Source organism: Marmota monax, unplaced genomic scaffold (assembly GCF_021218885.2).
Source record: "Marmota monax isolate L192 unplaced genomic scaffold, Marmota_monax_Labrador192_F-V1.1 WCK01_AAM20220418_F8-fsc00060, whole genome shotgun sequence".
NCBI lineage: Eukaryota > Metazoa > Chordata > Mammalia > Rodentia > Sciuridae > Marmota > Marmota monax.
The window spans coordinates 7,031,961-7,055,728 of record NW_026692826.1 but is presented as its reverse complement, the minus strand read 5'-3'; the positions used below and the strand labels follow the sequence as shown (position 1 = coordinate 7,055,728).

Here is a 23,768-nt window from a genome sequence, read left to right as displayed (position 1 = left end):
TTAGGGGAGTAAGGAGTATTGGCAATGTTTCTTGATCTGAGAACTGCTTATGAGAATATGTTTAGTTTGCAAAAATTCAATGAGTATATACCTACAATTTCTAAGTTATGTCTTGGTATATTTCAATAAAAGTAAAAAAAATATGTTCTACACAAGAGTAAGAAATTTTGCTCTTCTACACTGTTATCTTTAATCTCTAACTATAGTCTCATGCTAGTGTTTGGGGATGAAACTAAAGTAATGAACCCATTCCTCCAGACCTAGAGTACAGCAACTACCACTTCACTACTGAAAAATAAAACTAGTGCCAGAGGGCAAATGGTTCTCAGCTGGACAGTTTCCTCAACTCCAATAGTTGTAGATTATGTGCAGGGTTTTAAGGTTATTCCCAAATGGTGGAAAAGGCTACCAGGACTGATTAATAACTTCTACTGTTTGCTGAGGATTCCCACCCATCTGCTACTTCAGGACTACTGTCCACCTGCAATACAACAATGCAAATCAATTGAAAAAAACTTGGTTGGATCTTATAGTAAACCATTTATTTCAGATTATCTATGTCCCTTTAGACAATCTTTTTTAAGAAGAAAAGAATATTTTCATAAAACTAAAGCTTTGGCCAGGTGCCGTGGCACACACCTGTAATCACCTTAGGAGACTGAGACAGGAGGATTATGAGTTCAAAGCGAGCCCCAGCAATGGCAAGGTACTAAGCAACTCAGTGAGACCCTGTCTCTAAATAAAATTCAAAATAGGGCTTGGGATGTGGCTCAGCGGTTGAGTGTCCCTGAGTTCAAATCCTGGTACCAAACCAAACAAAACTAACCTAAACTAAACTAAAGCTTTGACTTACATCAGAACTAATGAAAAGTTTTGATGACTTGACTGGAAACTATAATTACATGCAGAATTGAATTCCTTCACAGTCATAATTTTCTTTAAGAAAATAAAAATATAGTGTGTTTCCAATTAATATGAGTGAATTTTCCTCAAATAGAAGTGATTTCCCAAGTAAAATTCTGATTATAATTCTATCTGATTAAATTCTGTTATAACTTGGTCATCAAGATTATAATAACCCAATGACCTCAATATTGTTTTAACAACTACTAATTATATTAATGTTTTATCTATTAACATGCATATTTACTTACCAACAGCATTTTGCTTTCCCATTTGAGAAAGAAAATCTCTTCCTTAAAAAAGTCATAGAATACACCATATTATTATAACTCAGAAATAATCATGCTTAATAAATATAACTTTTGATATGAAATTACCAAGGTATAAAAATACTTTAAGAAAAAATTATATAAAGGAATATCTTATCACAGCTTAGAAAAAAAAATCTCTTCAATTGAAAGGAAAGAAATGCCCAATTTTTTTCTCAAATATTTATCTCCTGCTATAAAATATTTAGAAAACCATCAGATTTCAACAAAATGCAAGTTACCAAGAACCTGTGTTCATTTTATAATTCTTCATAGCTTGTTTATTCCTAAATACCAAGTACTATATAATAAAATTATTTTTAAAGATCTATCAGCAGGCTTCTGTATAATTCCAAAGGAAGGAGATGACATTTTTTTGTTGTTGGCTTGCTTGAGAATGTTTAGTTGGAGCTATTCTAAGAACTAATCCCTTAAAATAAGATACCTTAAATTAAAAACAGCTGTACACAATGGAGTAATCTAGGTCAGAAAGTCCCAATGACTCACAGACATAATCACCTTGCACCAAGAGATGGCCAGTTCTATTCCAGGCTGGTGCAAGTCTAGCCGTGAATGAATACAAAAGGCAGTTTTGAAGAATTATAGGAATTACTCTTTGTGGAGCCTCCATCTAAAAATATCAAAGGGAAAATTGAGAGCAATTACTATTTCCTTATAAATTCATTGCAAATGTCTGTATGCTGAGATCACCACTCAGCAAACTGGGCTATTCTAGAGAAAAATTATGGTCATTGCTACAGCTTGTGCTATATGGTTCTAAGTTAAAGAAACATTAAAAGATACTCACTTTGAAACCATCAGTACTGCTAGGCAACATGGCCAAATTTTCTTGTTTACCCTGGCCCAGGAAACCTAAACCCTGAGAACTCCTATTGTTGAAAACCTTCAACTTTGCTTTCTGGTCCATACAGAAAAATCCAGGCAGAATGATTTTGTGATATTTTTTTCATTATTATTCACTCTAATTCAAAATTAGAAATGGTTAAGCACTTACTTAGATGGGCACATATGCAACCAACAAATTATCTCTATTTGTAAATAATTTTTAAAATCAGGATTTTCACTTCTGACCAAACAGATTTATCCTTGTACTTGAAATGTCTAAAAACCTAGGCAAGTTGGGCAAGGGTTGTAGTTTAGTGATATAGTGCTTGCCTGGCATGTTTAAGGTTCTGTGTTGAATCTCCATACTGCAAAACAACTGGAAGTTATATAAAATAATGAGTCATAAGATACCGGACATCAGGTAACAAAGAAGAGTGATCTCCAAGTGAAGGGAAACCCAAGATAAGCCTGTGGCTTCCTCAATTTATTGATTAGAGAGGGTTTTCAGGCTGCAATTAGGGAGGGAAAATGAAGAAGAAGTTGGTAGTCTCTCTGCATTGAGGAAAGAGAGCCAAGAGCCCAGGGGGGCTAAAGAAGCTAGTTTTCTACTTTTGAGGGTGTTATACTGGAGAGGAGAGAGCTACACTGAGAGCAAACTCTAAATATCAGCAGAAAATCCCTCTTGAGGATTCATCTGGGTATAGATGAATGTGACAAAGATGGGCAAGAACCATACTGTTCACTATATAAACATCCTTGAAAATACAGTCCAGAAGAAAAGGCTTTCCTTGCAAATATGAGAAAGACATGCATAAAAGTGAGCCAAGGAGATTTTCTCCCCATATTATACATAACATCAACCAATGTGACATGATTAACATTTATAGAATGTTCACACAATGAGATCAGAGTATGCATTCTTCTCAAGGGGACAAGAAATATTTACTAAAATAATTCATCTTCTGTAGCATATATAAGCCTCAACTAATTTTTTAAAATTCAAGTTATATAAAACATATTCTCTAACAACAATTAAATGAGAAATCAATAGTAGAAAGATCCCTGCAAAATCCCCAAGTATTTGGAAACTATAAAACATACTTTTAAACAATGCATAGATCAGAAAACCTATCAGATAGGAGTTAGAAAGCATTTCTTACTGAAGAAAATCAAAACAAAACATACATGTAGGAGGAAATAGCATAACATGTCTCTAAATTTAAAAAGAAGGGTGTGAGAGGTGAATTCTAATATTTTTAGTTAAAATTTCCCTTTGAAAACCTGTTAGTTAACCCTATGGACTTCTTATATCATAAATGTGTACATATGCAATAAGCACATTTTCAACAACAGTAACAAAAAGAAGGTTGCTTTCAAATCAATAATCTCAACTTCCACCTTGAGAAATGAGGGAAAAGCAAAATAAAAATGCAAACTAATCCCAAAGCAGAAGGAAATAACCAAGACTAAGATGAAGATCACTGAAACATAATACAGTAAAACCGGAGTAAAAAAATCCATGAGCCCATAAGTTTATTCCTTGAGAAGCAATAAGATTGCCAAATCTCTAACTAGACTAATGAGGGAGGAGGGAAGTGGGGGAGATGATAAGAATGAGAAGTGACATCACTTCAGATTCTATAGAAAAGAGAATATTATAAGCAACTTTATGCAATAAATTTGACAACTTAGATGAAATGTTCTTTTTCTATTTCCTGGAAGTATATAACTTGAGTAGCCCTATTACTTATTCAAAAAATCAAAATCTTAGTTAAAAACCTTCTCATAAGTTAATGGACAGATAACTTTGTTGGTGAATTTTATCACACCTTTATGGAAGAAATAATAAAACTGGACACAAACTCTTCCAAAAACTTTAGATAGAGTGGGGTTTTTTCCCTGATAGATCATTTGCCCATTTATTGACTGGGTTAATTAATTTTTCCTGATGTTAAGCTTTTGAGTTCTTATATATCCTGAATATTAATCACTTATAGAAAGAGTAGCTGCCAAAGATCTTCTCCCATTCTGTAGGCTTTCTCTTTATGCTCTAATTTCCTTTCCTGTGCAGAAGCTTTTTAATTTGATGCCATCCTACTTACTCATTCTTGGATTTATTTCTTGAGCTTTAGGTGTCTTATTAAGGAAGTTGGTGGCTATGCCAACATGTTGGAGTGCTGACACTATGTTTTATCCTTGCAGTTGGAGAGTTTGTGATTTAATTCCTAGGTCTTTGATCCATTTTGAGTTAAATTTTTTGTGCAGAGAGAGAGAGAGAGAGAGAGAGAGAGAGAGAGAGAGAGGGATCTAGTTTGATTCTTCAGCGTTCCTAGCACCATTTGACAAAAAATGGCTGTCTTTTCCCCAACATGTTTTTGATACCTTTATCAAGGATAATATCACTTTCTGTGTAGGTTTGCCTTTGTATCTTCTATTCCACTGGTATTCATGTTTGTTTTTATGCCAATACCATGCTGTTTTTATTACTATAGCTCTGTAGTATAACTCACAGTTAGGTATTGTGATGCCTCCAGCCTTGTTTGTATTGCTCAGAATTGCTTTAGATATTCTAGGTCTTTTATTCTTCCATATGAATTTTAGCACTGTTTTTTCTAGTTCTGTGAAGAATGGCATTGATATTTTGATGGAGATCATATTGAATCTATAGATCATTTTTGGTAAACTGGCTATTTCAACAATATTAATTCTGTCTATCCAGGAATGTGGAGATCTTTTTATTTTCTAAAAACTTCAATTTATTTTCTTCAGTATTTTATAATTTTATTGTAGAGGTCTTTCACCGTTTTGGTTACAGTTTATTTTATTTTATTTTTTGAGGCTATTGTGAATGGAATTGTTTTCCTCATTTCTTTCCCAGCAGTGTATAGGAAAGCTATTGATGTATAGAAAAGCTATTGATTTTTGTGTGTTGGTCTTGTATTCTGCTACTTTGCTGAATTTGTTTATCATCTCTAGAAGTCTTCTGATGGAGTGTTTTTTATGTGTGTATGTTGCGGGGGAGGTTTCTTCTAAGTATAGAATCATCTGCAAACAGAGATTATTTTTTCTTTTCAAGTTTATATCCTTTTGATTTCCTTTTGCCTAAATGTTCTGGATAGAGTTTCAAGTACTATATTGAGTAGAAATGGTGAGAAAGAATATCCTTGTCTTGTTCCTGATGTTTTAAGGAAGAGCTTTCAGTTTTTCTCCCTTCAGTATGATGTTGGCTTTGGGTTTGTCATATGTAGACTTTATAAGGTTGAGGTAAGTTTCTTTTATCCCTATTTTCTTCAGTGTTTTAAAAATGAATGGGCACTGGATTTTGTTGATGCCTTTTTCTGTATCTAACAAGAGGATCATGAGATTTTTTCCCCCTTAATTCTATTTATGGAATGAATTACTTTTATTGATTTGCATATATAGAACCAACCTTGCACTGAAATAAAACCAACTTGATCCTGGTGTACAATCTTCTCAGTATGTTTCTGAATGCAGATTGCAAATATTTTATTAACGATTTTTGCATCTATGTTCATCAGGAATATTGGTCTATTCTTTTCTAAATTTGTCCTTATCTGGTTTTGGTATCAGGGTAAGACTGTCTTTATAGAATAAATTTGGGAATGTTACTCCATTTTCTATCTCATAGAATGATATGAGAAGAACTGGTATTATTTTATCTTTCCAGGTTTGGTATAACTCAACTGAGACTCTATCTTGTCCTGGGCTTTTGTTTGTTGGAACACTTTTTTTTAAAGTTTATTTTTATATTTATTTATTTATTTGGTACATGGGATTCAACCAAGGGGTGCTTAACCAGTGAGCTGCATCCCCAGACCATTTTTTTAAAAATATTTTTATTCATTTTTTAATATATGACAGCAGAATGCATAATAATTCATATTAAACATATAAAGCACAATTTTCATATCTCTGGTTGTATACAAAGTATATTCATACCAATTTGTGTCTTTATACATATACTTTGGATAATGATGTTCATCACATTCCACCAACATTTCTAACCCCCTGCCCCCTCCCTTCCACTCTCACCCTTCTGCTCGATCAAATCTTATTGCTTGATATTGGTCTATTTAGAGTTTATACATCTCAAAAGAAGAAATACAAATGGCCAACAAAAATATTTTAAAAATGTTCAACATCCTTAACAATCAGGAAAATGCAAAGCAAAACTATACTGAAATTTCATTTCAACCCACTTAGAATGGTAATCATTAAGAATAAAAGTAACAATGTTTGCTTGTAAGGATATGAGGAAAAAGATAAACTTATATGTTGCTGATGGAATTGCAAATTAGCACAACCACTTTGGAAAGCAGTATGGAGATTCCTCAAAGACTAGGAATGGAAATATCATGTGACCTCTTATCCCACTCCTTTGTATTTATCCAAAAGAATTAAAACAAGTATACTAAAGTGAAACATGCATACCAATGTTTACAGTAGTGGATTTCAGAATAGTCAAGTTATGGAACCAGGCTAGGTGTCATCAGACAAATGGATAAAGAAAATATGGTATACATACACAATGGAGTTTTACTCAGCCATGAAGGAGAATAAAATTATTATATCATTTTCTGTTGAATGGATGAAATTGGAGAACATCATGCTAAATGAAATAAGCCAGACTCATAAAGTCAAGGGTCAACATTTTTTCCCATATGTGAAAGCTGGGGCATGTGGGGAATGGGGGGGAGGAAGAGAATGAATACCACGGGATATCACAAAAATAGAAAGGAGACAAACAGAGTGGAAGAAGGGGATTGAGAGAGAGAAAGTATGAGGGAGCACAAACTACCAAATTATGCTACATTCATGCATGAATTTACAACAAAGAATCTTGCTTTTACATATAATTACAATGTTCTAATTTTAAAAAATAATGATATAATAATAATAATAATAGATGATAGATCAATAGAGGAAAGAGATCAGTGGGAAAGAGTAAGGGAAGGAAAGGGAAGATAAATCGGTAGGAGATCGATCAAATTATGTATCTGGACAAATATGGCATAATGTATCTAATCATTATGTAAAATTATAATGAACCAATTAAAAAAAGATTCCTGAATGCAGGGACTTTGTCTGATCTATAGTTTTATTTATAAAAGAATATTTATACTAAACACTGTCATTTTTATATTTACATTAAAATTATAAGAAAAATTAAAATTGAGAAAAATGTCACATGACATAAGTAGAGTTCTCAGCATATTATAGGTGTTCAATAAATATCTACTGATCATGTTGGCTGTTATACAAAATCAAGTACATAAAGGAAAATTGAACATAACCATGAAGAATCAGTGAGGATATGGAAATGAGAGGCTGAGGAAAAACTCATAAATAGTAAGGAATTCAGAGTTTGGAAGTCTGAAAGGGGCAAAGCAAATTTACTTAGTAGGAATGAGAACTAGTATATATGGAAAAAAGATAAGACTATTAATGAAAATATTTTAAATATTTTGTGGATGTGACAGCTTACACTGATGAAATTCAAGGTATGATTTAAAAGCCTAGAAGAAAAGACATAATAGTATATGCATTTTTAATGGCATGTAAGGACTACATGTGACATTTTTTCTCAATTTTAATTTTTCTTATAATTTTAATGTAAATATAAAATGACAATGTTTAGTATAAGCATTCTTTTATTAAATCAATACTGAAATGCTACCTATTTTATGCTCAGAAAAAAACTGTTTTAAAATTTAGAGTTCATCTTAAAAGTCATATTGCACCAAGTCCTCTTGTTATTTGTCATGACCTTATCCAAAAATAATATAATTTTGACCTTTAAAATCAATATATTAATAAGAAAATTAAATACTACAAAACCAAACCAGTAAGACAGCAAAGAGGTCTGCATTAAATCATGAAATACTTTCCACAATAAAGGGAAAATTTCTCAGGGATTGCTGAAAGACATAGGTCCTCATCCTAGGTAAACAATATATTATAAATTTGGTTCTCAAAGTTCATAAGTAGTTTTTCAAAGATGACAAGAATCTTTTGGTGACCAAAGACTTATCTTAGCAAAAAGATTTAACTGTAAGCTTTCTACACTGGTCCTGAGCAATACTGTTTTCCCACACACTGAGACTCATGGTTGAAATAAACTTTCAGGTTATTTAAAGATTGCTCAGGGAACTTCAAAGCACCTCCAAGTATTCTGAACCACCATCCTCTTGGAACCGAAAGGAAGCATCTCACCTTGGAGCTGACCAGAAATTTCACTGTTCTGAACCCCAGAAGATCTTGAGACAAAGAACAGCAGTGTTGAGAATCATCAATGATACAGTGCTGCAGAGGTACTTGCAGAGGCATAAAGTGAGCATTGGCCAACACTCCATGACTTGGTTTACAAATATATAGATGTGATCAACTGCAAAAATTTGTTTTTCCTCATTGCTAAGATTCAGAATTTCATCACCATATAGAATACAACCTATGTTTTGTTCTTCCACAACTAGCTATATAACTGTGGATAATAATTCCACCTGTCTGGATTTCATTTTCTTCATCTGAAAAAATGGGGAAGTTCATTTATTTAAAGATGTCTATGCTAAATGAGATTATGCCACATAAAATGCCTATGGTAAGTATTCAATAACAACAACAAAATAAGACTTGCCTTCTCTTTCTGTACCAAGTATGCACAAAAATTGTTTGGAAAAAATTGTAGGGTTCTTTCACATGCATACCAATAGCTTATGAGAAATATACTTCAATATTTTTTGCTAGCAAAAGAAGCTGAATACACTATAATCAATATAAAAACATCTGGAATTATTATTCTTTAAAAAAACAACTTACCTTAGCTCCATATTTTTCAATATAGGCATTAAGTTTCCCAGCTTTAAAAAATGGTATCTGTAACAAAAACCCACATTATTAAAAAGGACATATGTGATATATAATTAGATAATGTAATAAATACCTAAAGATTTTAAGCATAACATAACAGAGAGCCTGGAGTCATGCTAGCATTCTAGTAGTTTCTATACCTTGAAATAATGATAATCATTATCTCATTGATTTAGAATTTGTGGGCACATTCTCAAAGTAAGGAAAGTCTTTTTGGTAGTTGACATGACCCCAGAAGCCACAGAAAGGGAAAGACCAATACATTTCATAGATGACTCTTTCCTTAATGTGTAATAGATTCTTAAACACAAATATGGAAAATGTACATAAATGGAAATTCAATTTCAAAAGACTTAATTGATGTAACTTACTAATGAAAGAAATACAATTTAAAGGAAAATATTTTTTTAACCTAACAGATTAGCAAATATTTAAAGATGATAATATCCTGTGTTCTTAAGGGAGAGAAAAAGACCTAGGTCTAGGTCTGTCCTTCCTTCCTTCCTCTTTCCATATATTTTATTGGTGCATTATAGTTGTAATTTGTTGTGGGATATTCATACATGCACACAACATGACAATATAATTTGGCCAATATTATTCCCCAGTATTTTCCCTTTCCCTCTCCTCCTCCATCTCCCTGGTATCTTTCCTATACTCTACTGACATCCCTTTGATTTTCATGAGATTCCTCCCAATCATTTTCTTTTCCTTTTTATTCTTTAACTATCACATATGAGAAAAAAAACATATGATCCTTGACTTTCTGATTTTGGCTTATTTCATTTAACATAATGTTCTCAAGTTCCAAGCCTTTTCCTGCAAATTACATAATCTCATTTTTCCTTATGGCTAAATAAAACTCCATTATGTATATATACAACATTTTCTTCATCCATTGATCCATTGATAAACACCTAGGTTGATTTAATAGTTTCACTGCTGTGAATTATGCTGCTATAAATATGGGTATGCATGTACTGCTATAGTTTAATGACTTAATTCCTTAGGATTAATACTAAGGAGTGGTATAGCTAAGTCATTTGAGGAAACTCCATACCAATTTTCATAGTGGTTATACTAATTTACAATTCCACCAACAGTTTAGAAGTGTTCTTTTTTTCTCACATTCTCCCAGCATATATTATTTTTTGTATTCTTAATAACTGCCATTCTAACTGGAGTGAGATAAAATCTCAGTGTAGTTTTGATATGTTTTTCCTTAATTACTAAAGATGTTGAACATTTTTAATATTTTTTTGACCATTTGTATTTCTTCTTTTGAGAAGTGTCTGTGAAGTTCATTTACCCATTTATTGATTGGGTTGTTTGTTTGGTGCTAAGTTTTTTGAGTTCTTTATATATTCTTCATATTAATACTCCATCGAAACAGTAGCTAGCAAAAATTTTCTCCCACTCTGTAGGTTCTCTCTTCACATTCTTAATTGTTTCCTTTGCTGTACAAAAGCTTTTTAATTTGACTTCATTCCATTTATTAATTTTTGGCATTATTTTCTGAGCTATGGGATTCCTATTGAGATAGTCCTTGCCTGGACCTACAGGCTGGAGTATTGACCCCACATTTCCTTCTAGGAATTGCATATTTTCTGGTCTAATTCCTAGGTCTCTGGTCCATTTCAAGTTGCCCTTTGTGCAGGGAGATAGAAAAGTCTCATTCTTCTCTATATGGTAAACATATTACAGAAATCTCACATGGTAATCAGTTTTGCCAGCACCATTTGTTAAAAGGGATATCTTTTCTCATGTATGTTTTTGGCATCTTTGTCAAGGTAACCCACTTTATTTAGGTGGGTTTGGTTTTGCATCTTCTATTCTGAAGCATTGGTCTATGTTGTTTTTATACAAGTACCACGTAGTTTCTGTAGTAACTATAACTCTGTAGTGTAATTTGAAATCAAGTATTTTTTTTTGTCTTAGAATTGTTTTGACTATTTGGGGTCCTTTATTCTTCCCAATGAATTATAGATCTTTTTTCCTCCTAGTTTTTTGAAGAAGGATGTTGGTATTTTGTTAGGGATTACATTGAATCTGTATACTGGTTTTGTTAGTATGGCCATTTTAACAATATTAATTGTGCCTATCTGAGAACACGGAAGATCTTTCCATAATCTTGTGTCTTTTTTCAGTTTTTTATAGTTTTCATCGGAGAGGTCTTTACCTCTTTGATTAGATTTATTCCCAGGTTTTTGTTTTTGTTTGTTTTTGAGGCTATTTTGATTGATCAGAATTGCTTTAAATCTGTATAATGCTTTTGGTAGTATGGTCATTTGGATAATATTAGTTCTGCCTATCCAAGAGCAAGGTAATCTTTCCATCTTCTAAGGTTTTCTCTGATTTCTTTCTTTAGGGTTCTGTAGTTTTCATTGTATTGATCTTTCACCTCTTTCCTTACCAACCAAGAAAAGCCCAGGACCAGATGGATACACAGCCGAGTTCTACAAGACCTTTAAAGAAGAATTAATACCAATACTCTACAATTTATTTCAGGAAATAGAAAAAGAGGCAGCACTTCCAAACTCATTCTATGAGGCCAATTTCACCCTGATCCCAAAATCAGGCAAAGATACATCAAAGAAAGAAAACTTTAGACCAATATATTTAACAAACGTGGATGCAAAAATTCTCAAAATTCTGGCAAATCGAATACAAAAACATATCAAAAAGATTGTGCACCATGATCAAATGGGATTCATCCCAGGGATGCAAGGTTGGTTCAACAAACGGAAATCAATAAATGCAATTCTTCACATCAACAGATTCAAAGATAAGAATCATATGATCATCTCAATAGATGCAGAAAAAGCATTTGACAAAAAACATCATGTTCAAAACACTAGAAAAACTAGGGATAACAGGAACATATATCAACAGTGTAAAGGCTATCTATGCTAAGCCTCAGGCGAACATCATTCTAAATGGAGAAAAATTAAAGGCATTCTCTCTAAAAACTGGAACAAGACATGGATGCCCTCTTTCACCATTTCTATTCAACATATTTCTTCTTTAAAGGTCTGGTAGAATTCAACTTTTCTTTTTGGTAGTATTGTCATTTGGATAATATTAGTTCTGCCTATCCAAGAGCAAGGTAATCTTTCCATCTTCTAAGGTTTTCTTTGATTTCTTTCTTTAGGGTTCTGTAGTTTTCATTATATTGATCTTTCACCTCTTTCATTAAGTTGATTCCCAAGTATCTTTTATTGTTGTTTTAATCTTCTGAAAGGCTTTTTATTGTTGTTTTAATCTTCTTATTCCTTGTTGCTGGTGTGTTTAGGTTTTGTATATCCAACTTATTGCAAAAATAAGTTTTCAAAATATTCTGTAACAATCCTCTGAATTTTAGAAATGTCTTTGTATCTCCTTTTTCTTTTCTAATTTTGACTTGGGTCTTTTCATGACACTTCCAGATTTGCACAAACTCTGTGCTGTCCAGATAATATTGAGTAACAGGATGGCAGATACTGAGATTAGGAGTACACAAATGAAGATGTGCAGGTAAAAAATACATCATCTTGGTCAAATGGTGGTTCCATTCCCAGCTTTCCAAGGAATCTCCATACTGTTTTCCATATTGGCTGCACCAATTTGCAGTTCCACCAGCATTGTATGAGTGTGCCTTTTCCCCCACATCCTTGCAAACACTTATTGTTGTTTGGGCTCTTAATAGCTGCCATTCTGACTAGAGTGAGATGAAATCTTAGAGTAGTTTTGATTTGCATTTCTCTAACTGCTAGAGATGTTGAACATTTTTTCATGTATCTATTGATTGTGTATCATATTCTGAGAGGTGTCTGTTCAGTTCCTTGACCCATTTATTGATTGAAAAATAGATGGAACCTGAAAGCATCATTAAGCAAAATAAATGGGACTCAGAAAATCATGGTCATGTTTTCTCTCATACATGAAAGGCAGAGATCAAAAGTGAAAAAAAAAAAAATAGGGAAAGAATCTCATGAAAATAGACGGGTTACCAGTAAAGAAGAGGAACAGGTACAGAGGCAGGGAGGAGGGAAGAAAGGGTGGTATTGGGGAATGAAATTGATCAAATTATGTTATATACATGTATAAATATGTCAAAATGAATCCCAATATTATGTATACCTATAATGCTCCAATAAAAAAATGAACTGATACAAAATATTTAATTTCTAAATTGAAAGCAATATTGATCTGAGTTCTTTATATATAGTTGATTTATTGAAATGAAGACTTCTTCCTTTATATTAGGCATAACTAGTAAAATATGATGAAAGGTATTAAGCCTTTACTACCTTAAAATTTGTACTATGCATTTGTTTTATTTGTTAATAGTCTTTATTTTAGCATTTATGACAGAGAAAACTAAATAGTAAGTTAGAATCACAAAAATGGACTTTAAACATCAGGTATACCAAAGTTAGTCTGTTGTTGGTATGAGCAAACTACAACATAGAGTGGTTAATCTTCAAATTCAGCTATGACACTTAAGTAATTGTCAATTTTACTCCCACTAATTAGTAATACCAACCGCCATCACCACCCAAATTTGGTTTAGTATCCCAGGCACAGGTGATGTAAGAATATCTTCATGCAAAAACAGCAATTGCCTGTGGATAAGAAATGTATTAATTTCACAGTGAATTTGATCACAGTTTACAAAGTAGGCTTTCTTACTACTTTTACTTTATTGGAATATTTAGGAAATCTACTTAGTTAATATTTGATTTCTTCTAGGAAAGGAAGGTATTATAGATTTCTATATCACTCCCCACAAGTAATATCTTGAACCCTTTAACATTGTAGGGACTCAGCCAATATGTGAATTAGAGAATTATGAAGTTTTATATGCTGACATTAATCTGAGACGTTTTCCCTAAATCCGAATTTCCCAATCTCTTTCATTTGTGAATCTAATTTCCTTTTTCAAAATTCCATTTTTGTCCCATGTCGACTTGAAAATGTCTAAACACTGTGAAGAATCTCTCTTTTAACTCCTGTTTCTTCTACTTTCCTTTTTTGGGGGGCTGGGGATGGCCGGAAGCAATGGTGAGTACAGGGCACTAAATTCATTAATAAAAGGCTTTAAGGATTCACCTATCAGTGAAGTTAGCAATTACTTCCAAATTACAACTATTAACAATATTCTTTTCCTTCAAAAGTGAAATTCTTCCCAAGCTGGAAAGAAGTAGATAGTGGATTCAGTTTAGTTTTCAACAGGGAAAAAAAATTGGCCTTACAACAAAAATCGTCATAATTCAAATTATTATCAGTAATCCTGTTTCAATGGCCAAAAAAAGAAAACAGGAAAAGGAATACAGATGGAAATTTGAAAATTTCAACATTACTAATCATTACAAAAATACTAATTTAGATAACCATGAGTATGTGTATGGGATTATCTCAAAATACAAAATGGGCCAACCTATTTCTGTTGGCTTCATATTTATTGGAACCCACATGAAACAGGTACAAGGCCTGCCATTATCTAACATAGCCAGGTCTCTGCTTGCTGTTCCAGGTTGACGTTAGTGGGTGGGCAAGTTAAGACAGCCCCAATCTATGGGCATTGCTGTCTGCAATTCAAGGGCAAACAGCATAAAATCTCACTTTTCCACCTATTTCCCAAAGGGGTCACAATTAAGTCCTCAATAGTATCATAAAATTACACATAAGTAGAAGGTTATAGGCTCCTTGATGAACTTGGGTGGGAAAACATAATGGGAAGCAAAGTCTTGTAAATGAGAGGAAAATGGAGGAATACCTCACTTCTTGCCCCTGGAAATCTGCATATAAAGAAAATTCGTTTAAAGGGAATTCATTTAAAGACAAAATCTTCTCATATATTCTATGAATCCTTTAAGTACCTCAAATCATTTAAGGAATTAATACAAGATGGGTTCTCAATTACTATGGATCATACTTTAGGCTTCAACTAAGCTGTTTTCAAAGACTATCCTGGGTCAAATATTCAAGAAAACTCTTGAAGAAATACTCTTCAGTATCTTTTATTGACTTGAAAATTAAGAAATTATTCTTGTTCTGTTTACAGTACCTTTAAGTGCCCTGTAAAGACTACTATAAATGTTTACTATGTATAATAGTTATACATTATATATATCATATGATTTGCAAAAAGTATTTAAACATGTAACTATAAAAGGATGAATATTAATATGTACTAGTATCTCTAACTTTTGAGGAATATAATTTAATTCAAGAATGTGTGTACAGATTTTAAATTTAAAAAAAGCACATAAGAGGTCACAAATATAAAAACTCAACAGTACATTACATCTTAAGTATTTTGAAACCCTCCTTAAATGTAATCCCACATACCCTGTCAAAATGAATTCCTTTATTTTAAAATTATATATACAGATTAAATGAATATTTTGCTTTAAAGGACGAAACTTCTACAATGACTCCTATGTGATTAAAAAGTTTTAAAAACTTATTTAGATGATGTATTTTTAAATTTTTTATTCTAATTTGTTATATATATATATATATGAATGCATTATAATTCATATTACACATATAGAGTATAATTTTTCATATCTCTAGTTCCATATAAAGTATATTCATACAGTTCGTGTCTTCATACATGTTCTTAGGGTAATGATATCTATCTCATTCCACCATCATTTTTACCCCCATGGCCCCTCTTTTTCCCTCCCACCCCTTTGCCCTATCTAGAGTTTGTCTAATCCTCCCATGATCCCCCTCCCAATCCCACTATGAATCAGCCTCCTTATATCAGAGAAAACATTTGGCAAAAGGCGCCAAAAACATAACACTGGAGAAAAGTCAGCCTCTTTAACAAATGGTGCTAGGACTGGAAATCCATATGCAACAAAATGAAATTAAACCCCTCTCTCTCTTGCCATGCACAAAACTCAACTCAAAATGGATCAAAGACCTAGGAATTAAACCAGAGACACTGTGCCTATTAGAAGAAAAAGTAGGCCCCAACTTCCTTGATAAGACTCCTATAGCACAAGAATTAAAATAAAAAATCATTAAATGGGATGAATTCAAACTAAAAAGCTTCTTCTCAGCAAAAGAAACAATCAGTGAGGTAAAAAGAGAGCCTACATCTTGGGAGCAAATTTTTACCCCTCACACATCAGACAGAGCACGGACTCTAAGGTATATAAAGAACTCAAAAAACTAAACACCCAAAAAACAAATAGCTCAATCAATAAATGGGTCAAGGAACTGAACACACACCTCTCAGAAGATGATACACAATCAATAGATACATGAAAAAATGTTCAACATCTCTAGCAGTTAGAGAAATGCAAATCAAAACTACTCTAAGATTTCATCTCACTCTAGTCAGAATGGCAGCTATTAAGAGCCCAAACAACAATAAGTGTTTGCAAGGATGTGGGGGAAAAGGTATACTCATACAATGCTGGTGTATGACTGCAAATTGGTGCAGCCAATATGGAAAACAGTATGGAGATTCCTTGGAAAGCTGGGAATGGAACCACCATTTGACCAAGATGATGTATTTTTTACCTGCACATCTTCATTTGTGTACTCCTAATCTCAGTATCTGCCATCCTGTTACTCAATATTATCTGGACAGCACAGAGTTTGTGCAAATCTGGAAGTGTCATGAAGAACAGTGACTGCTGCCTAGATTCATTCATATCTTCTTGTTGACTATGTGTCTCAGCAATCAGACCCTTAAAGAGAACAGTAATAAAAAGGTAGTAAGCTATATTTACTTCACCAACAGGGTTTCAATACCAACTCATCATGTAGCTGATGTCATGTTAGAAAAAGATAACAAAATTAGCAAACTTAATCAGTTATATATTACCAACATTTTACTTTTTAGGTTTTCTAGTGATTTTTCTAAAATTTTTTGCTGCATGTTAAGATATAATTCCCACAACATAAATTCACCTACTTAAAGTGCCCCAATTCAAAAAATAAAAAAATTTTAAATAAATAAAAAAAAATAAAAAAAAATAAAGTGCCCCAATTCCTTTTTGTTTACTATCTTCAGAGTTGTCCAACTACCAATGCAATACATTTTGAACATTTTCATCACATCTCAAGCTAACCCAGAGTTTTTTAAACCTGTTAGTTTCGTACCACAAACTCAGTAACTTAAGTAGAAATACTACAAAACACCAGCTTATTTAGGTTCTTGCAATGCTTCTACCATATTATTTAATAAATTCCTTCTACAATCCAGGCTAATCTTAACTTTCATTTCAAATTTGTTTGGTTTTCAGGAAACAAAATCCTTTATCTGTAAAGCAATTCGAGGCTGAGGAGTCTGAGGAATATATTATTCTTCACTTTGTGATGAAAGGAAAGGTCTGAAATCTCTGTTGGGGCCGCTGTCCTAATTCACACCTTGGCAGTGCAGGCCGAGTGCGGAGAGAGGGAGTGTGAGTGCTGTCCACCCTGACTTTCCCAGGTTGCAGAAGGCAGCTTGGACCCCAGCACTTCCCACTTAGCATCACAGGACTGTCCCTGTTTAAGGACAGTAAACACACTGGCCCAGAAACCAAAGTGTGGCTGCTTTGTCCCATCAGATAAGTCCCCTAGGTGGTCCTGGGGACTCCAGCTCCCCTGAGGCAGGGGAACTGGGGAGGCCCCAAGAGCTTCTTCCAGCCTGATTCGTTTTAAGGGACCCCGCAATTCCAAGGAAAGCCCCCTGCACCCGGGCTTAGGGAGGGAGCCTGTCCTGTCCCCCTGCTGCAGGGCAGTGAAGCTGGTGGGCTGTCCCTGAGGGCCAACCAGCCCAGGCCCCATGCAGCAGGGCCCAGGAGCTGCCTCGCCCTGCCCTGCCTCCCTGGAAACAGGACAGCACACCTAGTGTCTTCCTCCTCAGCACCCTACTGGTCACCCTCAGGGGCCGCTCCTGTCAGGTGTGTTCTCCCAGCAGGCCCCGCGCTCTCACCAGGTTCCCCCCTCCTCTCCAGCTCCCAGCAGGTCCTGTGCTCCTATCAGGTGTGTTCTCCCAGCAGGCCCCGAGCTCTCACCAGGTTCCCCCCTCCTCTCCAGCTCCCAGCAGGTCCTGTGCTCCTATCAGGTGTGTTCTCCCAGCAGGCCCTGCTTTCCCACCAGGCCCCGATTCCTCCCCTGTCTCAGGCTCCCAGAAGGCCCTGCACTCCCAGCAGGCACTGCTCCCAGCTGACCTGCTTTCCTATCAGGCATTATGCTCCCAGCAGGCCCTGCTTCCCCCCCGCCCCAGGCCCTGTGCTCTCACCAGATTCCCCGCAACCCCTACAGCTCCCAGTGGCCCTTGCGCTCCTAGCAGGCCTCGTGCTCCCAGCAAGCCCCTGGCTCTCAGCAGATTCCCCCACCCGCCCACAGCTCCCAGCAGGCCCTGCACTCCCAGCAGGCATCGCTGTCAGCTGACTCCCCCCAGCTCCCAGCTGACCAGCTTTCCTGTCAGGCCTTGTGCTCCCAGCAGCCCCCCTCCCCAGCTCTCACCAGCCCACCCCTCTGTCACCCATTCCCTTGCCGTGCAATACGCGGGCAGAAATTTAGGAAGACTGGGGTTTGGAGGAACAATAAGGAGGATAAATGAAGGAAGTCTTAGTATGGAAGGTGGTAAGGGTGCCTGGGAGACAAGCCTGAAGTGCTGTTAGAGGCCACTGTGTGTATTTAGTAAAGTGGTCAGGAAGGCCTCGGAGACGTGATGTTGGAGTTCAAGACATGAAGAGAGTGGGCGACCTTGTGGACGTCCAAGGGGACCATTTTGCCACACACATATCCCATTGATCCTTGAGAAATAACAAGGTCACATGAAACCTATAAAGGAAGTGATTGTGACTATAGGGGATAGCACTAACGGGAGCCTGGTGGTGATGGGACAGTTCTGTAGCTTGATTGTGGTAGTGATACACGCCTACATAAATCCTAAAGCTGGGTGGAACAATGCATGTACACTGTACCAGTGTCAATTTTCTGACTTTGATGTTGAACTATAGTTGCATCAACATGCCATCATTGTGGGGAAACTGGGAGAAGGGACACAGGACCTCTCTGCTATATTTGCAACTTCCTGTAAACCTAAAGTTGTGCTAAAAATCAAAGGTTAAAAAAAGTACAGAACTTCCTTGGAAATTATTCTTACATAGTTTTTGTTGGTTAATGTGAAGTAAAACATTCAAATATATGAACTACAACTGATTAGTGTGGTAGTACGAATAATTTACTTTCTTTTAGCCACATATAGTACTTAGAAATATTTCCTGAACAACAGAATGTTACACTTGGAAATATTGGCTTTTGGGGAAAAAAACGTAAATATTTTGAAATGCTTTGAGCACTGTTTTCTTTTCAGTGGGCACATATTCCTATGGACAGGTATGTTAGGGGGAAAACTAATAATCACCAAGCACCTAATATGTGCAGCGACCTCTGAGACCCTGGGAGGATGGCCCACATGTGCAACCTCTTGTGTTGCTCTCTTTTGCATCTCTAAAGAAAAGGGAACAGTAAAACACCATGTCTTTGCACACCCCCTTTCTGTTCTCAAAAGCCTAGTCAAGTTAAAGGAACAATGAGAGCAATCCTATCTTGCAGGACTCTAAGCTTTCTCTTATGCACACTGGGAACAAGGCAAAGTCACCTGTAGGAATGCTACTTTCTTGCAAGTACACCAGGATAGGTGCTCCTTGGAATGTAGTTCATTCAAACAAGCTAATATTGTTGTCACTGCTTCTGCAGACTAACATATAAAACTCCTCTCAAAGTGGGAACTGATGCCAGACTGAGGAAACTGCAGAAAGGATTGTCTTGCTGAACAATTTGTGGTTATGTTTGGGAAAAAGGCACTACCTAGGAAAGTGCCCTGAGGGATGAAGATGCTACCTGTTCATCCTGTAGCCACAGCACTCTTCTTGAAGCAGTCACTAATCTCTCCTAAGCTCTGTCTGTCTGTCTCCCATACTGTCTTCGGGCATTGTCTTTGGCCTTTTCACAGCCTACCCCACTACCCTGGCACAACTGGACTGTGGACATAACAACTGCTATTGCTGAAAAGGTCTAAACTACCAGAAGACTTTAATATCCTGGAATTTTCTATTTTTGTTTTTTTCTCTCGCAAACATTTGTAGTCCTTCATGTGTGATATTTTACCTTCCATCAAGAGTGGCAGTGGAGGGCCAAGCTGGGGAAATATTATAGACTCTGTTGGAAGTGCTGTTCATCATTTAGGTCTTATCTGGACAGCACAGTTGAGATAAGACAGTTAAGAGACTAATTCAAGTCCTTGCCAAGCCACTGATGAACAGCAGAGAAACTTTCCCCCCCCTGAATTGCTATCCTGTGAGAATGAGGTAACCCAAACCTCATCCTCCAACCCGGCCCACTTCCCCGTGGAGGTTAGGGAAGTAAAACTATGGTGAAGTTTATTTAGGAAAACACATAATTAAGGGAAGCTGTGCAACTTCTTTTTTCTTTGAAGACGTCCAAAGCTCCCCTTCACATCTGTGCTTGTTAACAAGTTTCCCCCAGACGTCCACTTTGTGGACAGAAGCACTGCTATTTTGGGTACCAACAAACGGGAGGCCCCAGGGCTGACTCGGTGCAGTCTGCGCGGCCCAACACTACCTTCTCTCTCCTCTCGGGGCTGGGAACGCTGCGCCTGGCCCTCCCGGCCCCACCGCGCGGAGCTCGACGCGCCCAGGAGCTCTTCCCGCTGCCTCTGCGCAGATTCAGCGAAGCCCCGCCCTCCTCGCGCGCTCCAGCAGCGGGTGATTGCGAAAGGCGCCTCCCGTAGCCAATCAACACTCGCGCGACGGGCGGGCGCACGCTCGGGGTGGTGGAGGGCGTCGGCAGAGGGCGAGGCCTCTTGAGTGACAAGCAAGCCGGCCAGTCCTCGGAGGCCGTGCGCCGCCCGCCTCCTCCGCTGCGCCTCCGCCCCGTCCCGGGCACCCGTCCCGGGAGCTCCGGGAATGTCCCGAGCGGAGCTGCCTGAGACGCTGTGTGTGTTCCACCCGGGACGGCTGTGTGAGCAGGGCCTGGAGGCTCGACTCGTACGAGATGGCCGAGCAGTCGGACAAGGCTGTGAAGTACTACACCCTGGAAGAGATCCAGCAGCACAACAACAGCAAAAGCACCTGGGTGATCCTGCACCACAAGGTGTACGACTTGACTAAATTTCTGGAAGAGGTCAGTGGGAAGGCGAGAACCCCGTCCGGGCACGGGGACCGAGTCCGGGGTTTGGGGTTCCCTGGCGTGACCTGTTATTCGCAGCGACGCGGCCCAGTCTGCCCCCGAGTGTGAACGCGGGGAGCGCTCCCCACACTCATTGCACACTTGCGTCTGCTCTCCCGAGTGGACTCCCCGTCTGCCTCTGAGTGCGCACGTTCGGTGCGCACACCTGGAAGCGCTGTCCGCGTCTGCACCCAGAGTGCGCTTGTGTGTGTGCGCACCTGGGAGCGCTCCCCGTGACTGCACACTTGTACCTGCGCCTGAGTGTACTCCGCTGGGTTTGCGCCCCGAGTGAGTGCACACCTGGGAGCGATTCCCGCGGCAGCACACCTGCGTCCCTGTTTGCACATCTGTGCGCGCACCTGGGAGAACCCCGAGGAGCAGCCACCCGAGCCTTTTCAGCAGCCCGCCGTGTGGGCTGGAGCACTTGTTGGGCGGGGACTGGCTCCGGAGACCCTGCGTAGTGGCCTGGACCCCTACTTCCTAGGAGAGGGCGCAGCTACGCAAGAATTTTTAAAGATCCCTTTTTAATTTCAAGTGTTTTTAATAGAATGATCCCCATCTAGGAAAGGTCCACCAACCAGTGTTATTCCCTGAGTGAGCTTCAGGTACCAGCCGGTTGGAGACCACCTACCCCGAGAGCTGTGGGATCATCAGAAGGGGCCCTGGGGTCAGAGGCAGGGGTGCGGTCTGTCCTTCTTCTCTCCTACACCCGCAGTTCCACTTTACTCTCCACCTCTACACCCACCGTCTTCACCTGGGAGGGGCTTAGTATGGTTCACCTCACCCCAAGTTCTTACTTGTCAGTGAGGTTCAAGGTGTGACTCCTGAAGCGAGAGATGGACTCTGGCGTTTGGTTTGAGCGAATGCCAAGGAGATAGGCAGAGTTGTAAAGTCTGCCAGGGGGACTTGATCCTTGAGCAACGTGGGGAATTGTAAAGTCACTTTGCTTAACTTAAAGGAAGACATCTCTTTGATTGGATTCACTGCGTTATAGTATAGTTTTTGCTGTACAATCTAAGGGGCGTTTCTGGTAATTGTCTTTACTACCTCTGTTTTTGTCTCTGGATGGCAGGTTGAATCAGAACACTTCCCCATCCCCTCCCAACACAATAAATGAGAATGTTTAGAGATAGGGATTATTCAGGTTTTTTTTTTTTTTCTTTTTTGGTGTGGGGGGGCTGATTTTAGCTGGATTACAGTTTGCACCAAGGGACTTTTGTTTTGCAGATAATATTTAAAAAATTTAAAACAACAAAAAGTTTTCTTTTAAGAACGGTTGAAGTTGATATTTCTTGGTAAGTTATTTCATTCTTCAATTGTTATTTGGTAGAGTATTTGAAGATAAAATAGTGTTCTGATTTAGTTAGAAGTGGTTTAGAGTGTGGAATCCAATCTGCGTGTCTGTCCTCCCCTCTGAGGAGCTACAGAGTGTGTTTGCCCTTACAGTTTCTGAACTAACAGTCCTGCCTGAGGACATCAGGTCATGTGACTCAGTATCCACGTGCATCTCTGTTCTTCATTTCTTTCATGGGATGTGGAATTCTGGGATTTTAAGATACAGTGAGTGTTTTGACTCTCTTGAAACCATTCTAACTTACCTTATACCTTTCCTCAAACAGGATCTTTTGATCTTGGATCAGGATCTGTTGACCTCCTGATTCTGCCTGTTGTGGATGCTTTACCATTTCCTGTTTTTGTTTTTCCTTTCTGTGACACTTTCTTACTTCATGCAGTGTCCTTTTACTGGCTTTCTACCCATCAGCATGGCCATGGCCTCCAGGCTTCTCTCTGGGAATACTGGGCCTCGAGGCTTCTCCAGGTTTGCTTCCTACACCTGATCATGTCTTAAACACAGACATGCGTCTTCTTTTTCACTCTGCTGGAGAGTTCCCTTCTCCCTAGACCCCTCCTCCAATTTCCATTATTTTTAGCTGTTTAATCTCAGACCTAACTTGAAAACAGAGGAAAGAGCCCATAATGTCTGGCTTTCTTCCCCTTTTCCCTGACCTTTTCTGATTTTTCCACACTTAAGCTCCAGAAATTTCATGAAGCCTGTTAACTAAAGAATAATCTGTCTTCCCTAATTTATCTGATATGATTGGCAGGGACTTCCTACCTCGGAAACAAACTCTCAGGCATGTCATTTGTCTCATATACTTTTTTTTTAAACTGCTGATGGAACTTCGTTTTATTTATTTATTTATTTATTTATAGTGCTGAGAATCAAAACCAGTGCCTCAGACTTGCTAGGCAAGTGCTCTACCACTAAGCCACAGCCACAGCCCTAGCCCTCATATACTCTTAATTCACCTGTCCCTATGAACAAGCTTTCTCCTGGCTGTTTCCATTTCTGTCAGGGTTAAATTCATGTCCCACATCCTGTTGAGAAAATTTGGGGTGTAATGTCAGAAGTCTCCTGCTGCTTACCTTCTCTGTGCCTCAGATTCCTCATTTGTGAAATTAAGAGATGATTGCATGCCTACTCCATGTGGTTATGATGAGAATTAAACAAAACCATGCTTAGTAAACACATTCCTCATTGGCAGGTGCTTGTATTCATTTATTACTCCTGCCTCAGTGGGGGTTAATGTCGGGCCATGATTTTATTTCTGCAGCATCATATATGGCTTC

The 23,768-nt window shown here is 37.6% G+C and overlaps 2 protein-coding genes across 2 annotated transcripts in view; one reads left to right on the top strand and one right to left on the bottom strand.

Moving 5' to 3' along the window:
* Window positions 1–20,674, bottom strand: part of CUNH18orf63 (chromosome unknown C18orf63 homolog) — a 58,753-nt gene extending 38,079 nt beyond the window's left edge. Inside the window, 6 exon segments of the mRNA XM_058580703.1 lie at window positions 1,155–1,196; window positions 1,731–1,842; window positions 8,895–8,951; window positions 13,471–13,549; window positions 16,467–16,636; window positions 20,532–20,674. Of these exon segments, the coding sequence (XP_058436686.1) occupies window positions 1,155–1,196; window positions 1,731–1,842; window positions 8,895–8,951; window positions 13,471–13,549; window positions 16,467–16,600 (424 nt within the window). The 5' untranslated portion in view covers window positions 16,601–16,636; window positions 20,532–20,674.
* Window positions 20,675–20,858: 184 nt separating this feature from the next.
* The window catches only part of LOC124095440 (cytochrome b5), a 28,686-nt gene continuing 25,776 nt past the window's right edge, over window positions 20,859–23,768 (top strand). The window contains exon 1 of the mRNA XM_046448569.2: window positions 20,859–21,092. Coding sequence (XP_046304525.1) covers window positions 20,964–21,092 — 129 coding nt within the window. The 5' untranslated portion in view covers window positions 20,859–20,963. The remainder of the gene's footprint in view (window positions 21,093–23,768) is intronic.